At 51.3% G+C, this 19,590-nt stretch overlaps 1 protein-coding gene across 1 annotated transcript in view; it reads left to right on the top strand.

Moving 5' to 3' along the window:
* The window catches only part of FAM222A (family with sequence similarity 222 member A), a 54,226-nt gene that overhangs the window by 16,079 nt on the left and 18,557 nt on the right, over nucleotides 1-19,590 (top strand). Inside the window, 1 exon segment of the mRNA XM_026515082.4 lies at nucleotides 13,048-13,175. Within this exon segment, the coding sequence (XP_026370867.3) occupies nucleotides 13,094-13,175 (82 nt within the window). The 5' untranslated portion in view covers nucleotides 13,048-13,093.

Below are 19,590 nucleotides of genomic sequence, written 5' to 3'. Positions count from 1 at the left end.
GCTAGAAGGGTGCCACTGAGGAAGTGACCGCACTCTGTGTACACTCCTCCAGCTTCGTCCTCACCATGGCCAGGTGACAGAGGTGCTGTTTCCAGCCCCATTTTTTACATGGAGAAACTGAGTCCTGGTGACTTCCTCAAGAGAGTCCTGCTGGAAGTGTCAGAGCCAGGGTTCTGGGTTTGTGCCTTAGCCTTCCCGGATACTGCTGGTCAGGGACTAAAGCAGGCAGCACCCTGCAGCTCTGGAGGCTGAGGCCCGGTAGGACACCATCCAGGTGGTGGTGGTAGAAGGCTAACTTCGTGGCACTCAGGGCAGCCCCTTTGGAAACAGCCTCTCGGCCTGCAGTCATGCCCACTACTCAAGGCCAGGGTGGTGTCCGGGGGAGGTGACCCAGTGCTGATGGCCAGAGTGACCTGTGGGACAGTGGGCGCCCACTTGGAATCCCAGCTTTCCCTTGGCATGGCTCTGCCACGGGCTTCAGAGTGTAGCAGACCTGGCTTCACGTCCAGACCTCACCAGGTGGCCTTGGACAAACCCCGGGCCTCTCTGAGCCTCTGCTTGCCCCTGGAGAATGGGAGGTGTGGCCATGCCCGCACATCTCAGGATGGGCTCGAGGCTGGGTGAAGCAGCCCCCCGCCCAGACCTCTTGAGGAAGGAGCCCTCCTCCTTCCCTCTTGCAGAAGCTTCCCAGCCCTTGAGCCTCCATGACACCCCTAAGGGTGGGGCTCGCATTGCCGCCCAGCCCGCGTCCCACACCCACCCGCGTTGTCGAGCACACGCTTGGTTCCCCAGGGTCCCCTGTGTTCCAGATGTGCAGAGGGGTTGATAGGACTGAAGCAGTAGGTACACTGTGCAGTGAAATGAGGGAGAGACCCCAGGGGCCTGGGCAGGTGACTAGAGAGGAGAGCTGTGAGCTCCGGGCTGCACAAACTGGTCGAGAAAGAAAGGCTCAGCGCATCCCTCTGTTCAATGGGATTTACTGAGCATCTCCTGTGTTCCCGGCCTTGGTGTAGAAAGAGCCTAGAGATGGGTCTGTGAGGCCCCAGGCTCCGCCGCCTTCCTGCCGCGCACCTGTGGGCAAGCCACAGTCTCTCCGGACGCAGCCTTCGCGCACAGGGTGGTGGAGAGGGTCGCCGGAAGTTGACATTGCGTACCGAGTGGTTGAGAGCCTGGGAGTCACACACAGAGGTTCATCCCCCGCCCCACCTCTTGGGGGTAGGGTAAGAGCCGGCTCCTGTGGCTGTCGTGGAGCTCTGTGTGGCAGGGGACACCTGCCCACCCTTCTGAGGCAAAAGCTGGGGGCTGGTGGGGTGTAAGAAGTAGGGAAAATGTCCTTTTTCCTCCCCCATTACAAAAGTGAAATGCATCTTTTAGTATTTGGAAACAAGTCTGATAAAGAAAAATTCAGCCATCATCCCACTGCCCAGAGCTCAGCACTTGGTCTCATGCCGAGGACTTTCTTCCCAGGTGTTGGGCATTTGGGGAGCGTTTGGTTTTGTCTTGCAGAGGTGACTGTCCTGGTCAGGTGGGGCTTGTGTGAGTAGGTGGGTGGACAAGGCCAAGCCCAGCCTTCACCCAGAGGAAGGGCCCACTCCACGCTAAGTCAGTCCTGGGCCCCGCAACGATCGGCGAATTCCGGCCTGGGCTGCTGGGAGCCACCTGCCCGCCCGCCCGGCAGCCCATTGTCTGGCATGTGGGGGCTCGGAGCAGCCGTTGTTCCGCACACATCTGATCCTGTCTTTTCCACATCAGATCATTTGTAACCGTCACCAGGCAATCGGGCCCGTCGCTGATTCAATCTCGGCTTTGTGCTGTCACAGCTGTTTTTCCGCGCCGGGCTGATTTTGAAAGGAGGCCCATCTTCTAGGCCCGCTCCTCAGAAGCGGGGGGAGGGGGTGGGGGTCTTTATGTGTGTGTATGTGTGTGCACATCCTCCCCCTCCCAGCAGCCCCCCCCCACACACACGCAGGCCTCTGCCTCTCCTCACTGAGAGCAGAATTTGGAATGAGGTGCACAGACAAGGGCCCTGGGGCCCCACCCCCATCCCCTACCACCTGCCCACCCCAGGCACCTGTGTGCCCCAGTGTGCAAACACAGTGGAGTCTGCACTCTGGTAGAAGATTCAGATTCTAAACTATTCATCAATAAGGTCATTTCAGAGTGGTAATGACACTGAAGGAACTGTAGCCATGATGGGATAGTGGCTGGAGCAGTCAAGGAGGACCCCTTGGAGGAGGTGATGTTTGAGTTGCACTGTGAATGAGGAGTTAGAGCTGGCATGGAGAGCGCCACCCCTTCTTATCTGAGATGTCCTGTATGGGTAAAATCTACCCCAGCTTTCAAAGACTTAGTGTGGGGAAAAAAATAAAATATCTCATTAGTCATTTTTAAATATCGATTACATGTTGAAGTGATACTATTTTAGATATATTAGATCAAAAAAATATGTCAGTAAACGTAATTTTCCAGGGCACCTGGCTGGCTCAGTCATGACAGCGTGTCTCTCTTGATCTCAGCATTGTGAGTTCAAGCCCCACGTTGGGTGGGGAAATTACTTAAAATTTTTAAAAACAAACAAAAAGACATAATTTCCCTTGTGGATACTAGAAAATTTGTAATTACATTGTATTTCTACCCGAGAGCCCTGGGGCAGAGTATTTAGGTGGAGACAACTGGGAGTGCAAAGGTCCTGGGATGAGCCCAAGGTTGCTGGAAGATCAGGGTAAACGAGGGGAGAGGGACGGTGTGGGCAGGGAGCAGGGAAGGGGTTCTCAGCCTTAGAGGATATTGTTAGAAATGCCATGGAAGCCCGTGGGGGAGTTTTGAGTGGAGAAGGAGGTGAGTTCCACATGGAAGCCCAGCCAGGCCCCTGCAGAGTGGAGGGTAGCACGAACAGACCCTGGGACGCTGGGACGTGATGACGCACACGGTCAGAGCACGGGTCTGTCGTGGAAGAGTTACGGGAAGGACCCGCTGGAGGGCTGCCTGGACCAGACTTGCTCCCCTCCGCTCCTGGATTTCAAAACCTCTGGGCCTTCTCATGCCCCTGCCTCCCCCTCCACCCACCCTCACCCGCCCTGGCCACTGTCTCCTCCCTGAGCAACTGCTCCCTGTCGCAGCTAAGAATTTACAGTACATCCAGCTCCTTGCCCTCAGGTGGTCAGTGGGTGAGATCCCTTTCCAAAAAGTTACTTTAAAAAAACACATACCCACAGTAGGGATGCAGAATCACTGTAGAAAAACTAGAAATAGAAACATAAAGAAGAACCAAACTCCCTAGAGATAAACACAGTCCCACAGCCAGCCTGGAGCAGAGCTGGGTTTGAACCCAGGTGGTCCGGCCCCAGCATCCCAGTGCTAAGATCATGGTGCCCTGTGGACAGATGATGGGGGCTTAGAGACACTGCGCCCCAGCTCACAGCAAAGGACACCTGGTCCACACACAAGTGGGGCTTGGCTTTGGGGGCTTGACATGTATATAGATATGTTGATGGTGTTGTTGGGCCAGAGTGCCCTGTTCTGTTTCCCTGCCCCCTGTCCCGAAGGCTCTACTCCTTTCTATTCTAGTCTGATCCTCTAAAGCATCTGTTGATCTTTGGCTCCTGGTTCAAAGTCAAGACCAGCCCTCCCCTCAGCCCACCCTGCCGACCTGGGCTTCTGTCTCCTAAGCATTCCTGGCCTTCCTGCCCTGGGCCTAGTTTTCTTCCCTTCTTCTCTCTGCTTGGGGTCTAAGTCTGGCCCAGGCCCACCTCTTCTGCTGGGTTTCCCTGCCCCTTCCACCAACTAACTGCCTGCCCTGCGGCCCTGGACAGCTCCATCCCCGGCCTCTGTTTCCTCGCGTACACAGACCATAGTAATCCTCTCTTTCTCTGGGTTGTGGGGTGGGTTAAATGAGGTGATGTCTGTAAAGTGCTGAGCCTGTGGGAACACTAAAAATAAAAACCAGCTCCTACTATTGCTCTGATCATTAGATTTTCTCCTTCCCCGTCACTGGGTTAACCCTGAACTGTAGGGTGCAAGGATCTGGGGGTGCAGGGGGATAGGTGAAAGGATGGGTGGGGGCACCCAGCTCCACGATGGGTCTCACCTTCGCCCTTTGCACGGTGTTCCCCCTTTTGGACCCATTACCCTGGAGTCATCTGGTAACACCCAGTATCATTTTGGTCTCCACTTGTATGTTGCTCCTCCACGAGGTTCCGTGACCTCCAACAAAAATCCTGGGTTGGGTCCTTTCTGTTGATGACGTCAGTATGTTGATGCCCAGCTTCACCCTTGGCTGGAAGGTGAAAAGGGAGATTTGGCTGTCTCTTAAGCCCAGGCCAGGACCAGGGGAAGAATAAGTGATTTCTACAATCGCGCCGTCCACCCCCCACTTCCTATCTTGGGATCTTGCTCTCAGGGAGTGGAAGCTGGATTGGGGAGGGGGGTCTGAGATTGGGGGCCTTTGCTCCCCAGGCTAGGGCTTCCATTTTCATGAGAATGAGCCCTCCCCCCATTCACTCCCTAGGTGCTCCTGGGTGGCCCTTGGTTCTGGGAGAGGGCCAGCCAGGTCTGATGCCAGTGGCAGCAACTGCTGCCTCACCCCATCATGAGAGCAGTTTTCAAGACCTCCTGTGAGCCCTCCATCCACCCAGCACCTGCTCTCAGCCTCTCCCGGCCCTGAACCAGCACTTGTCCTCAGAGGTGGGTCTTGCTTGCCTCCTGGAGCTTGGGTTCCCTGCCCCTGTTCCCTCTGCCTTGGTGACCCTGCCTGGCCTTAACACAGATGGGGTGCTCTTAGTTACTCACCGAGAGGGTTTCTTCTCCCTCCTGGAGCTGCTTCAAGTTCTTCACACTCCCCAGTTTTTTTCAAGTCTTCTTATGCTTGCGTGTGCAGTCCTCTGCTTCGGACCCCTTCTCCCCGCGTCTTCACCTGGCTGTTTACTACCTACCTGCTGATGGTAATCATAAACGATACTAATAACAGCTACCACTTGGTCAGGTACTAGGACGACCCTGGCACCTTATTGGTACAATCCGTGGTACAACCCCTTGTACAATCCATGGAATTAACCTGTTTTTCAGAGGAGGAAACTGAGTCTCAGCGGGATGTGCCCTAGGCGTCAGAGTTAAGGGATAAATCTCAGATATTGGGATCCGAAGACTGGAACGATATCGTTAACCCTCCTTATGAGGGCAGCAGAGCTGTCCTTTGATCATGACATCCCTAGGCTAGGTAGGGTGGCCCCATCATGGCTACCACTTGTCTCCTTGCCTTGTAATTGCCCCTCTGATGCCCCCTCCCCTCCGTCAGGGTCTGTTACTGCCTCAGCCTCTCACACACAGTAGGTGCTTAATTTGTCACGTGTCCAGAGGTTGGAGTGCTAGCGGCCCAGGGCAGATAACGTCGAGATTAGTTCCCATGGCGACTGACGTCACTAGGCTCCCAGGCTCCGCCCTGCCCCTTTCTTCAGGGCACTTGCGCTGGGAGCTGGCCGTGGTGCTGAAGGGCTCAGACGAGCTGCCCGCCCCTGGCAGCCACTGTCTGAGCCCTGCCTTGTGCTTCTGGCCCATCCTTCCTTCAGGAGATGGTTTCCTGGGAGCCCCCTGTGCACGGTCACTGGTCATAGCACCGTGAACCAAAGGAGGAGGGATCAGAGAGAGCCGCATGAGGAACTCCATTAATTTGATTATTGATCAAATGTTTATCAAGCACCTTGCGTGTCTCTGAGAAGCCCTTGCGGAACCTGGGCTTCAGTTGAAAGTCAAGTAGAATTTCAAGGAGTGGGTAGAGACTCAGGAAGGGGGCAAGCAGAAGGGATTCCACAGGCCTACAAGTGTGGTGGTGAGAAGCTCATGCCCACCTCAGGGCTCCAGCTGTGGCTGCCTGCCCTCTGGCATTCGTGATTATTGGTTCAGTTTTTGGTCTCTCCTGATAGCCCAGAACTACCTGCATGTCTGGCTCCAGTACCCACTGCAGGGCTGGGCCCAGACTGAATGGAAAGTTCTTGCCTCCCAAGCGCAGGTTTGGCATCTCTGCCAGGTATGCTTTGTGGCCAGATTTGCATTTTAGAGAGACTTCTGGCCCTGCCAGGGTGGGGATGGACGTGGCAATAATCCTGGTGGTAGATGAGGCCTCCTGTTGAAGGGGGCAATGCCCCTCCACCCCAACCTTTAAAAAAAAAAAAAGAGTGAAAATCCCCTTCTGGTGCTGTGGCCCAAATGGCAGTGGGGAAATAATCACTTTTCACAGACCCTTATCCACAGCCCGGCCCTGCACCAGTTTAATCAGCAGTGGCGGTGTGACTTGAAGATTCCCGGGCTTGAGAGATCAGGAGAGGGGTTAAAGAAAATTACCCTCGCCTCCTCCATGCTAATGTAATCTCTAACCAGATCTGCCTAGCTGCAGCTCAAATTGCTTTTTAGATTAACATTTAATTATTAACAGGGTCCCCTGGAAGGCCTCAGGCTCAGAACAGAAATGGGGGAGGGAGTGGCAGGAGGGGGATGGGGGTGGGCTTCTACTCTGGCTGCCTTGCAGAGAGACAGAGTGGGATGGGGGGGTGGCGAGAGGGAGAGAGAGGGAAGGAATAGGCGAGAGTGGGGTCAGGAGGGGAACAAGAATGAGGGACAGCAGGAAGAAAGAAGGGAGACAGCAGGACAGGGAGGCAGAGTAAGGGAGAGGGAGAGAGACAGGGAAGAGGAAGAAAGAGACAGACGGTGGAGCCTCTTGTTGTGGGGGAGGGGGCTGTGCACCCAGACTCCTTATGGCACTGCTGGGCAAGGGTCCCTCTGCCCTGCCATCCTGGCCAGAGGCAGGCGATTTCCAGTCACTCACTGTTTAGGGAGGACTGAGCTTTCTGAGGCTTCGTGCTGGCCTGGCTTGTGGTGCTGGGGACTGTCACAGAAAAGTGACTCAGGGCCATAGAGCCAGGATCTGACTCCAGCTCTCCCAGGCTCCCAATCCGTGCTCATTCTCTTCCCCAGGCCCTGGGCCTCCCACCACCACTTCACAGTGTTCCCGGCACTTGGGGTCAGGCTCCACGGCCAGAACAGGGAGAAGGAGAACAAGGCCAAAATCCAAATCCAACCAAATCATAACCTCTCCTCATGTCCAAACTGGAAGTCCCTCCTACAAAATCCACTGGGCTGTTCCCCCATCAAGATTCAGTGAGGGAGGGGCGCCTGGGTGGCGCAGTCGTTAAGCGTCTGCCTTCGGCTCAGGGCGTGATCCCAGAGTCCAGGGATCGAGCCCCACATCAGGCTCCTCCACTGGGAGCCTGCCTCTTCCTCTCCCACTCCCCTGCTTGTGTTCCCTCTCTCACTGGCTGTCTCTCTCTGTCAAATAAATAAATAAAATCTTAAAAAAAAAAAAAAAAGATTCAGTGAGGGAAACAGAGTCAGGGAGGGACTGTGACTTCCTCCAAGTCACTGAGCCAGTCAGAGCCCTGGTGTAGGCCGGTGCCACCCAGAGGCATCCAGGGCTGGCTCTCCTCTGTGAAATCCTACTTCCACTGGACACTGGGAAAGGCCTGACGTGACCTTCCCCTCCAAGCCACAGCTGGTCTTTGGCCTTGGGTAGAGCCAGCGAGGCCAGATAGGCAGCTCCAGGGGCGGGGAAGGACAAGGGCTGGAAGTGGTGTAGCCATGGCCTTCATGAGGTCACAGCCTCACGTTTCTGTGGAGCCCAAGCATAGGTCTGCCCTGCTCTAGGGTCAGCCCAGCCTGGCAAGGGGCAGACTGCGGACCTGCAGGGTGCATGAGGGAAAGTTCTGCCCGCCTGCTACTTTCGGGAAATAGCAGCTGGAGGGAGAAGCCAGGAAAGTTCATTTCCTTTCTCTCTTTTTTTTTTTAAAGATTTTATTTATTCTTTTTTGAGAAAGAGAGAAAGAGCCCAGGAGTGGGGGGAGGGGCAGAGGGAGAAGCAGACTCCCCACTGAGCAGGGGGCCAACATGGGACTTGATCCCAAGACCCCTGGATCATGACCTGACCCGAGTCCAAGGCAGACACTTAACGGACTGAGTCACCCACGCGCCCCCGGGAAAGTTCGTTTTCAGTGGGTTGGATTTGGGAATGGGAAGTCCGTTCTTACTGGATGTTCTCTTTGGCTGGACATTTTTTTTTTTAAGATTTTATTTATTATTTGACAGAGAGAGCACAAGCAGGAGGAATGGCAGGCAGAGGGAGAGGGAGAAGCAGGCCCCAGGCATTGGTAGGACATTCTTACCAATTTTTCACAGTGCACATGGCATGGGGCTGGCCCTCAAAGGATGCTCGGGGAGTGTTTGCTGCCTGAATGAGTGAGCAAGTGAGAGTGAGTGAGTGAATGGGGGGGTAAATGACAGCCACCTCAGAATGGTTCTCCCAGAGGCAGGGTCTGCAATTTATTCCTCTCAGTATTGTTCTGCCCAACGCAGGCCTCACACACTGTCCTCCGCGAATGTTTATGGGATGAGTAAGTGGCCTCCTGGGAGCCCCTCCTCCTCCTTCCGCTCCTCACCTCTCTCCCTTTGATCCCAGGCCCTGCTGGAGTAGATTCAGAATCAAAGTGGATTTGGGCACTGGGGAGAAGCAGGCCTTTGCCTTGGCTCCTTCCTGCCCAGCTGCCCAGGAGCTGGGGGTGGAGGGCACCCCCTCCACCATGATGGAGCCAGGGGTGGGGGCTGCACGTGTGTGAGGCTGAAGGTGCAGGCTGTGGTTGGGATGACACCTAAAAGCTGTGTGACCTTGTGCAGATTACTTCCCCTCTCTGTGACCATTTCCTAATCTGTGAAATGGGGCTAAAAGCAGAACCCACAGAGGCTGCTAGGAAGTGGCGGTGAGGTATCACGGACAGGACGCACGTGGGACGCGACACAGAGGGAACATGGGAAAAATGGGCGGCGCTATTATTAGTACTAACGTGTGTACCGTTATTTGTGAGCTCCCCCTCCCGCTGGCTGGGGGCTTCCCGAGGCTCCCTGCAGCCAGACAGGCAGGGAGAGATGACAAAAGGCAGGCACGGCCAAAGGCCCCAATTCCCTGTTCTTTTAATAAAAATAAAGACAGCCTTTAGACAGCCTTCTCCTACGCATTGTTCTGCCAAGGCAAGCAGCAACAGACTCAATTCCTCCTCGGACTTGGAAAGTTCCTTCCTTTCTTTCCCCTCCCCTGTCACATTTCCTTTATCTAAATCCTCAGCCATGAAAGGGCATATCGACAGCTGGGGGCGTTATCTGGTGGAGGGGACCTTTTCCTAGGGGTGCCTCTGAGATAAGACGCCTTATCAGCCCCCACGTCAGGAATGATGCCAAAGCATTCTAATCATTGAGGCTTGTGACATTTTCTCCCTCCCTCCCCCCACCCCCTTTTTTTATTAAAGTCACAAAAGACCTTGGGCTTATAAACAGCCTGATTTGCAGATAGGGTTTCAAAATGAGCAGTGTTCCCAGGATGGTCCCTGGCTGGGGGAGTCATGAGTCAGGGTGGGGCCTCAGAGGAGCTAGCTTTCTGCAGATGGGCTGATGCCAAGCAAAGAGGGGGCAGGGTGGGGTCACGGGAAGAACATGAGTGTTTTAGGCGCCTGCCCTATTCCCGTCCCCAGCTTGCTGTGTGACCTTGTGCAGGATGCTTGGCTTCTCTGGGCCTTGGTCACTTCATCTGACAATTACTGATTCATTGATCCAGCCGGTCATTCAGCACCTATTTATTAAATGATTACTCTTTGCCAGACACTGGGAGAAAGAGACAAATAAGACATGGTCCTTGCCCCTGAGAAACTCACAGTCCAGTGGAGACAGACAGACATAAAAATTGGCAATTACAGCTTGGTGTGATTAGTTAGGACTGTGGGGGGGATGCTCAGAGGAGGGACAGCTGAGCCAGAGTCTGAGTTAAAATGCTGGGGTGGCAGTGCTGTGGGCAGAGGGAGAGCTGGTGGGGATAGGCAAAGAAGGCTGGGCTCTGTTCTGGGGTTGGAGAGGGGTCTGACCGTCCTGTTGTAGATGGTTGGGATGATGTGGGAACTGGTGGTAACCCACTCGTCATCGTGCTCGGCTGGCTCCTGTCTCCTCCCACACTGACCCCCCCACCTGCCCCAGCAGCAGGTCATGCGGTTCCTGGGAAAAAGAGCAGTGAGTTGGGATTAGAGGCACAGAGAGGAAAACCCCTCCCGTTCAAGGGAAGGTGGTCTCTGGGGCTATGGGGCCTCCAGAAGCAAGGGATGAAATGATCCAGGCTGTTGTACTGAGCTGAGGCCTGAACATGGATCCTGTCCCTTCCAGGGGAATCCTCTGTTGCCCCCTGAACTGGTGACCTCTCAGCTCCCAGAACTGCTTAGGCGTCCACCATCGGAGCACTCTGAAAACCAGAGCCCCACCGAGAGGGCAGCTGATGGGGTCCAGAGAGGCCCCAGAGTAGGCAGCCGGCCCCTCATCCCCAACAACTACAGCCCCCAGCCTGCCCCATTCAGCTGCAAAAGCATGCTGGAATGTGTGGCCCGTGGGGAGTTGCAGGGGAGGACCTGGACAGGGGCTCGGCTTCTTGGGCCCCTGGCATCCAGTGAAAGGCAAGAGGTGAGGAGGACCTGCAGGGGTAGGGGGTGCTGGGCACGGTCAGGATGCTGGTGGATAATGATCTGGGAGGGATCAGGGAGCCTCTCTCACAAGAGAGGGGCAGTAACTTCCCTGGGGTCACACAGTGGACACTGGGGCAGGGGTATGTAGGTTCCAGGGTTCCAGCCCGGTCCTGGCGGCTACCCGCTGGTGAGGGGGCAGGCTCATGTAGCCACTGCCTGCTGGGTGGCCCTGGGTGGGGTGCTGCCTCTCTGTCTCTGGTTTCCGTATCTGCGGGGGGAGAGGACTTTCACCTGTGGCTGGCCGCCCTCTCCGGCTCTCCCCTCTGTCCCCCACACCCTGTGTCAGAGCCGTGAGAAGTGGATACCCGGCCGGGCCGGCATGACGGGGAGAGAGGCTGAGCCGCGGGCCTCGTACCTTGCAGGTGCGCACGCGGTTGTGCGTGACCGTGGGCAGGCTGCATGTGCATGCGAGGGCGCCAGGGGGCGCAGAGGGGCGCGGCACTGTGGGCACAGGTGGATGGCGCCGTGCCTGTCTCCGGAGATGTACGTAGTGCGCGTGGACGGCGCCCTGCCCGTGTGTCCCCAGGTGTCCGGGTGGGGCAGAGCGTGCGTGCGCCTATGTCCTAAAGGGCCCGGGTCCCCTGTCTCCCAGGAGCAGTGCCTCCTTCCTGCTGTCAAGGGCTTTCATCCCTGCAATAAACCCCACTTCATTCCCTTTTTATACTGTGTAATTTCTGCCTGATTGTAATGGCATATTTTAAAATTACCAGAAATCAAAGCCGAGAAGTGGATACTGCAGCTCTGACTGCGTCGTGGCTGCGTTAAGGCTGGCGATTGGGGGGTGGGGGGATGAGAACCTCCTCCCCTCCCCCATACACCCCCTACTTTCTTTTTCTTTTTTTCTTTCTTTCTTTCTTTTTTTTTTTTTTTGAGACAGTAATAGGAGAAAATTGGTTTTGAAACTGAATAAAAGTCCCTTTCAGAGTAAATCATTTCTTTCAGGGTACCTTTGCTGAAAGTAAAATAGAGCATAATGAAAGGTGGTTACGTGATTGTCTTTCATTTACCGAGAGGCCAGGACAGACAGGAGGCTGCAACCGTCTCGGGGAAATTCAAGATTGGAATAATTGCGCCGTAACAAGGAGCTTGTTGTGAAATTAGTATCTTAAGAAAGTAGTGAAAAAAGGCTTTTCCTCATGAATACTTCATTATTAGAAGAAAGCAGCAGAATTTAAGGGCTCCAGACACCTGTTTAGTATTAAATAACTCCCCTTTCTTCCCCTTAAACACACGCCCCCCCCCGCCCCCTCCCAGTCTTTCTTCCCTTTTTTTTTTTTTTTTTTTTTAAGAACCAGCAGGAGGACTGAGCTGGCCCAGCTTGGCTGCTCAGGACACTGGTGGGGGCGGGGTGGGGTCAGGAGGTGGTGGGGGGCCGGGGTCAGGCTGGGTGGACAGCAGGGCTGTCTGGCCACTGGCTCTGGCTCCTTACCGGGAAGAGAGGAAGGGAGGGCCCTGCAGAGAAGCCCCGCCCTCTCTTCATGGCCTCCAGGACGGACCCCACCTGGCCTGTGTGCACCTGCCCCTCAGGGGCTCTGTGTTCTGGGAAGCCGGGGGGCCCTTGGGACCTGGGCTCAGGGCTCAGGCTCAGCACCGGTCAGGGTTGGAGCCTGCGTGTTCTCCCAGGAATGCTGTCCTGGACGTCTCCCCATGCGGGTGCTGTGAGAATGCTCCAGAACAACATTTCAGCACGCTGGGACACCCGTGCGCCCTCTGGCAGTTCCTGGGCGCCCCCCACCCCACCCCGCCGTGTAGCTCCCAAAGGTGACCACGTGGGGTCTGTGCTCTCCAGGAGCTCAAAACTGAAGGGCAGGGACAGACCCACTCACAGGTGGTGACCAGAGAGCCACAGGGCCCCCCCTCCCCCCGGCTGGATGGGTAACCTGCTGAGGAAGCAGGAAGGGGTGAGGATCTAACCAGGCCTGGGGGCATCAGGGAAGCCCCTTGCAGGAAGTGACCCACACAGGGAGCAGGGCCAGGGCATGTGGGACTGCTCAGTTCTGTCCCCGTCACGGGCCCACCCGAGACCTGGATTCTTTTCCTTTTTTTTTTTTTTTTTTAATATTTTTAAAAAGATTTTATTTATTTGGCAGAGCGAGAGAACACAAGCAGGAAGGAGGACAAGAGCTGGAGAGGGAGAAGCAGACTCCCCGCTGAGCAGGGAGCCTGATGTGGGGCTTGATCCCAGGACCCTGGGATCATGACCCGAGCCAAAGGCAGATGCTTAACCGACTGAGCCACCCAGGCGCCCCGATTCTTTTCCTTTCCTTCCTTTGATGCCTCCAGGCCTCAGTGTCCTCATCTGTCAGATAAGGGAGAAGGGGTATCTGCTTGGAGAGTCTCCGATGTTCTGCCGGATAGTGGGGAGGCTGCTGGAAGCAACTCCCAGCCAAGGGAAGTGGGAGGCGGGCACGAAGCAGTCCGAGTGACAAGCGCCTCATCTCCCTCCTCACAGGGACCCTGCTGTGCAGTGTGCCCCACCGCGGGCCCCCAGCTCAGCCATGCTGGCCTGTCTGCAGAGGACCCAGAACCCACCGGGCCAGCACCTGGCCTGCCCGAGCAAGAGCCTGGAGCTGCGCAAGTGTGAGTGCACACCGTCCCTCTGCCCGTGCCTCTCCAGCCCCCGCCCCGTCCCCTGCCTCTGCCCACTGAGTCCGGGCCGAGGGACTGTCTTTCCTGGACACACCCAGCTTTTCCCACCTCAGGCCTCGGCGGGTCCGATCCCCGCAGGGAATGCCGTCTGAATCCCAGAACGTCCACCCACCATGACCCTGCCCGGGGCTCTCCATGGTCTAGGCCTTTGCCTGTGCCGCGCCCCCACCCCCTTTGGCTGACTCCCAAGGGATGTGATGACCACCCCAGGAGCCGTCTCTGACCCCAACCCCAGCCCCCTGCCTGGGACCCCACGATGCACCATGTCTGTCTCACCGTGATTTTCCGGCGCTGTTGGCCAAGAGGAGGACGATGTGGAAGCACATAGTCCTCGGGGGGAATCCCAGCTTGGAGCCTGGTTTGCTGTGTGATCTCGGGCATGTCTTTCCTCTCTCTGGGCCTTGCTTTTTCAGTGTGTTAAATTAGGGACTTGGTGGGGACTTGGTGATCTCCAGGGCTCTGTCTTCCTTGACCATCTAGGACAGGAAGACCAAACCCTCTGATCCCATTTTTTTTTAAGCCACCATAGGGTCTTTTTTAAAATTTGAAGTATTTGGAAACATTTGAAAATAGGGAGATTTGCATAAAATCTGGATTTGTAATGTCTCTTGGGGAAAAAACAAAACAAAACAGAGGATCTGGTAACACAGGCCCGGGTCCCTGAGCTACAGCCCTTGGAGATGAACTAGTATCGTCTCTTCAAAGGGGACACTCTTGGGGCACCTGGGGGGCTCAGCCAGTTAAGCGTCCAGCTCTTAATTTCAGCTCAGGTCGTGAGCTCAGGGTTGGGATCTCAGGGTTGTGAGATCGAGCCCCATGTCCGGCTCCACCCTGGGTGTGGTGAAGTCTGCTCAAGATTCATCAACCCCCCCACCCCGGCTCATGCGTGTGCGCTCTAAGAAAAAGGGTAGGGGCTGCTGTCTCCCTGTCGGCTCTGTCCTATAGCTCAGGATTGGTTGCCGTTCATCATTGTGCTTACACCGTTGCTCTTTTTCCTTCCTTAATGTGTATCTTTGTAATTTTTTTTTAGATTTTGTTTGAGAGAGAGCACAAGCAGGCGGAGGGGCGGAGGGAGAGGGAGAAACAGACTCACTGCTGAGCAGGGAGCCCAGTGTGGGGCTTGATCCCAGGACCCTGGGATCATGCCCTGAGCCAAAGGCGGATGCTTAACCCACGGAGCAACCCAGGCGTCCCTGGTGTTTGTCTTTAGACAAGGTAGTACATTCATGTGGTCCAGGATACAAAAGGAATGAAGGGGTATACAGACCGAAGTCTCCGTCTCGTTCCTATTGTACAGCTATCTGCTCCCCTTCTCAGACGCAGCCAGTGTTGTCCTGGGTGTCCTTCCAGATGGTTTTCCGCACGACCCAGCACACTTGGGACATCGTCCTGCACCTCCCTTCTTCACTTAGCCTTACAGCCTAATCTAAAGAGCTGCTTCCTTCTGTGGGCTCTTAGTTTTCCGTAGCAAGGGGGAGCTGTAATTTATTTGACCAGTCCTCTGTATACACTGGACCCAGCCTGTTGCCTTTACAAGCAGTGTGACAATACGTAACCATGCACGTGTCACCGAGCTGTGAATAAAACTACAGGATAAATTTCTAGAAGTGGAAACACTGGATCAAAGGTCTTCGCCTTTGTAATTTTGATAGATGTAGTCTGAGTGACATCTTCAGATGACTGTGGGTGAGACGGCCTGTTCACCTGTACCCTCGCCATCACAACATGCTATCACACTTCTTGGCTGGGTCACCTCATCGGTGAAAGTAGGATCACAGTGTAGTTTTAAATTAAGTTTAACATGAATGAGGATGAATGTCTTTTCATGTTGGAGCTATTTTATCTTTGAACTCATCTCCTTGGTCCATTTTTTCAATGGGGGGGGGGGTTTGTCCTTATTAAATTACAGCAGCTCTTTGTATATGATGGAATTAGGCCTCTGTCATCGGAATTGCATATAGTTTCCCCGGTTTATCATTTGTCTGTGTTTTCCTTTTAGGGCCTTTGGATTTTTGTGTCATACTTAGAATGTCCTTCCTCATGCTGAGATTTTTTTTTTTTTAAGTTCCCTAGTGTTTCTTCTAGTTTTTTTTAAAGTGTGAGGTACGGACCTAAGTAAGCATCTTCAAATCATTAGGGCAGTGCTGTTTTAATTGTGAGAGTTATAATACATTAAGAATTTTAACTTTATTGAAATAGAATTCACATACCATATAACCCACCCCTGTGAAGTGTACAATTAATGGTTTTTTAGTATATTTACGGAATTTTGCAGCCATTCCCCCAACATTCTTATCACTTCAAGAAGAAACCCCTTCCCCATCAGCGGTCACTCCCTGACCCCCCCACCCCACTCCGCTTCTTTGTAGAGTCCCTACTCTGGACTTTCCTGACAAGGGAGCCCTAGAGCATGTGGTCTTTGGCAACTGGCTTCACGTAGCATCGTTTTCAAGGTTCGTTAATATTTCGTGGTGCTTGTATGTTTCTTGTTAGGCCCCCTCCCTCCCCACATAATTTCCTTGGCTATTTTTCTGACTGAACAATAGAATCAACTCATCTGGGTAAAAACAAAAATCCTGTTTTTTTCTGTGATTGCATGAAATTTATAATAAAAAATTTTTTTTTCTGTTAATGCCCTCCAGGACCATGAGAAACCCTCAGTTCAGACTTTATTGTGTCCCTGGGAATGTTTTAATATTTGCTTCACCTAGATCTTGCACATTTTAAAAGTTCTGGATAGTTTTGTTTTTTTTTTTGGCTAGTCTTTTCTTCCGGAAATGGAGGTTATTTATATAAAGGCTATTAACTCCTGCCCCCTTCCTGAATTCTTTTATTGTTTGTAATGGTTTTTCCATTTGGTTTTAGATTTTCCAGTGACTCTATTTTATCACGTGCAAATGATAATCTTACCTCCTAGTTTGGAAGTTTTATACCTTAATTTCTTTATCTCACTTAATAGTGTTGGCTGCCATCCTTGGAACAATGAAAAAAAATGGTGGTGATAATGGACACTCTTGCTTCATTCCTGACTTTAATGAGAAGGTTTTAGGATGTCCCCATCATGCAAAATGCTGGTTTCAGGGGCAGATGTTTTATCAGGTTAAATAAGTATCCATGTAGTCCTGTTTTTTAAAAAATTAAGAATGGAAGCTAAAGCTTACCAAATGCCTATTCAGTGTCTATGAAGATGATATGTTTTTTTTCCTTTAATCTTTTAATAATAATGATAGAGCTCCCTTAACATCGAACTATCCTTGCATTCCTGGTTGAATCCCACTTGGTCATGGTGAATATTTCAATATATTCCTGGATTGGCTTGGCTACTTAGGGGTTTTGCTGCAACTTCATCTGTGAGATTAGTCTTCAGTTTTTTTGGAACAAATTTGTGTTGGGTTTCACGATCAGTGTTATGCTTGCCTCATAAAGAAAGTGGAGGCTTCCCTCCTTTCTCTGTGCTTTGTAGCAGTTTATGTAGAAATGGATTATCTGTTCTTTAACAATTAGTTGCTCCTCTATGAAACCGTCTGGGCCAGTGCCTTTCTTTGGGGCGGGAGAGTAGCTCTTTGATTCTTCTGTAATAATTGATCTGTTAGAATTGTTCTACTGCTCCTTGAATGAGTTTGGTAGATTATGTCTGTCTAGAAAAGTATTCATTTTATCCAGTTGTCAAATTTACTTGCATGAGGTTGAACAAATTAATTTACCGTCCTTTTAAATGATGACGTCCTCCTTATTTCTTGCATATTTTGTGCTTCTCTCCCCCACCCCATCCCCCTTTTTCTTGATTAGGTTAGTTAGCTAAGAGGTTACCAACCTCCCCTCCCCTAAGATCCATCTTTAGGATTATTTGTAATTACCCTTTTTTGGCTTCTAATTCATTAATTTATGCTTTTATTTTTATTAAAATCTTCTTTGTACTTTCCTTGTTTCCTAAAAAATTTGAGTTAGAGGCTTAATTCTTTATATTGATAAACAAGAAAAAAAAAGAAATATTAAGGCTGTGAATTCTCTGAGCACTGCTTTAGTTGTACCCTATAGGTCCTGATAGAAGGTATTTCTGTCACTAATTTTTAAATCTCTTATAATTTGGTTTTGATTTCTTCTTTGACCTCAGGCTTGAGTTCCACCTCTCCACTCAGGTAGTAAAGTGCTTTCATAATCCATTATTTCCAGTTATAATGCATCGTGATCAGAGAATGTTGTCCGTGATTTCTACTTTTTGGGACTTGAATTTTTCTTTGTGATGTAATCGGGTTTTGTGCGTTTGGTGTATACCAATTATGTCTCCCCCATTAATTATGTTAGTTATGTCTTCCATATCCTTGCTTACCTGTCACGGATGGAGAAATGAATTAGATACTTTCTACTCACGTGTTCCCAGTCTGTTTCTTCTTGCAGCATTTACAGTCGTGGCCTTATGCGTGGTGAGGCAATGTCATTTAACACAGAGATATTAATACTTTAAATCTTTGTAGTAAATTGCATTTTTCTTTGCCATGTTTAATATTGATAGTTACCGCTGCTTTTTTAATTCACATTTTCCTTGAAACTTTACCGATCTTTTGATTTCAGCCTGAGTTACTTGGTTTAGACATGACTCATATACCGTAGAGTTGGATTAAGCTTTGTGAGACAATCTGAACGGCTTTTTAAACATTTTTTAATGTTTTAGCCCATTTACATTTATTGATATGACAGGTGTCTGATCTATTTTGTGCTTTATTTTAATTGCTTTGAAAAGTCTATGTCAGGGCGCCTGGGTGGCTCAGTTGGTGAAGCGTCTGCCTTCAGTTCAGGTCATGATCCCAGGGTCCTGAGATCGAGTCCTGTGTCAGGCTCCCTGCTCAATGGGGAGTCTGCTTCTCTCGCTCTCTCTCGCTCTCTCTCAAAAAATTGATAAAATCTTTTTTAAAAAGTCTTATCTGTCCTGCTTTGTGTAACTACTAGTCATGAAGAAGGTTGTTTTTGTTCTCGTGCCGTAACTTCAAATAATACCCTGATCTCTGTTTCTTTGGAACAGTATCTATTACTGTCCCTAAAATGAACAAAATGATGAAATCAATGTATTTTTTTCTCTCTACATTTTCTTAGAGTTCACTTCTTTGTATTAAGACTCCCGTTACCTAACATCAGTTTCTTTTTTATTTATTTATTTTAGAGAGCAAGCACAGGTGGGAGGGGCAGAAGGAAAGAGAATCTCAAGCAGACTCCACCCTGCGCACTGAGCCCAATGCAGGGCTCGACACGGAGCCTGATGCGGGGCTCGATCTCACCACCCCTGAGATCACCACCTGAGCCGAAACCAAGAGTCGGACTCTTAACCAAGCCTGCACCACCCACGTGCCCCTACCTGATATCAGTTTTAAATATCTTCTGAGGCATCTGGCTGGCTCAGTCGGTAGAGCATATGACTCTTGATCTCAGGGTTGTGAGTTCGAGCCCCACCCATGTTGGGTGTAGAGATTACTAAAAAAAAATCATAATCTAAAAAAAATACATCTTTTGATCCCAACTATTAAATATGAGAATATCTGTGTACTTCTACTGCCATCCTTCTCTTTCCCTTCCCAACCTTCTGCTATTAGTGATACCAGTACTCTGTTCCCAGGACTTGTAATGTTGGTACATCACCCCAGTCCCACAGTTATTTCAGTCTGTCTCCTAGAGAAATAGGGTCAGTGCTCACCACCAGTTCTTACACCTTAGTTTCCCATCATCCAAAGTCAGTCCAGGGGTATATGGCTTAAGGCCTCCAGTGAACAGCACTCCAGGAGTTCCTACAAGTTCAGAAAGGTATATCTTGTTGACTTTCTGCTTGAATGAGTGAAAAATAATCGCTGGGTCACTTTGTTTCCTTGAGGATCTTTGCAGACCATATTCTGTTCTCCTCTAATGTTGAATGTTGCCATGGAGAAGTGGAAGCCTGATTTTTCCTTCTTTATATTTCACTTTGATCTTCCCATGTCTTTCATGTTATTATTACTGTACTAGCATGTGTCTTGGGGTTGACCGTTCAGGGTCTCTTTTTCCTGGAACACAGTACTGTGCCCTTTTCACAGGCAGATCCAAGGCTTGTATTATATCACTTTCCTTCTTTGGAGACTCTAGTTAAGCAAAGTCTTTTGCCTGTCTTCCCTATGTGCCCTTTTCACTTTGCTCTTTTTTTTTTTTTTTTTGCATCTTTTGTTTTCCTTGTACATTCCATTTTCCCCTTTTGCTTTTACAAGTTTAATCTTCTACTCTTGTATATCTACTTTGTGTTTTTGTTTTATAGAAATAATTGTTTACAAGGTTTTTTTCCCTTCCAGTGAAATCTCTGGCTATAATCTTCATCTCGTCTGTGGCT

This window comes from Ursus arctos, unplaced genomic scaffold, assembly GCF_023065955.2.
Source record: "Ursus arctos isolate Adak ecotype North America unplaced genomic scaffold, UrsArc2.0 scaffold_34, whole genome shotgun sequence".
Taxonomy (NCBI): Eukaryota; Metazoa; Chordata; class Mammalia; order Carnivora; family Ursidae; genus Ursus; species Ursus arctos.
Note: the sequence above shows the minus strand (reverse complement) of the source record. Positions and strands in the feature narration are given on the sequence as shown.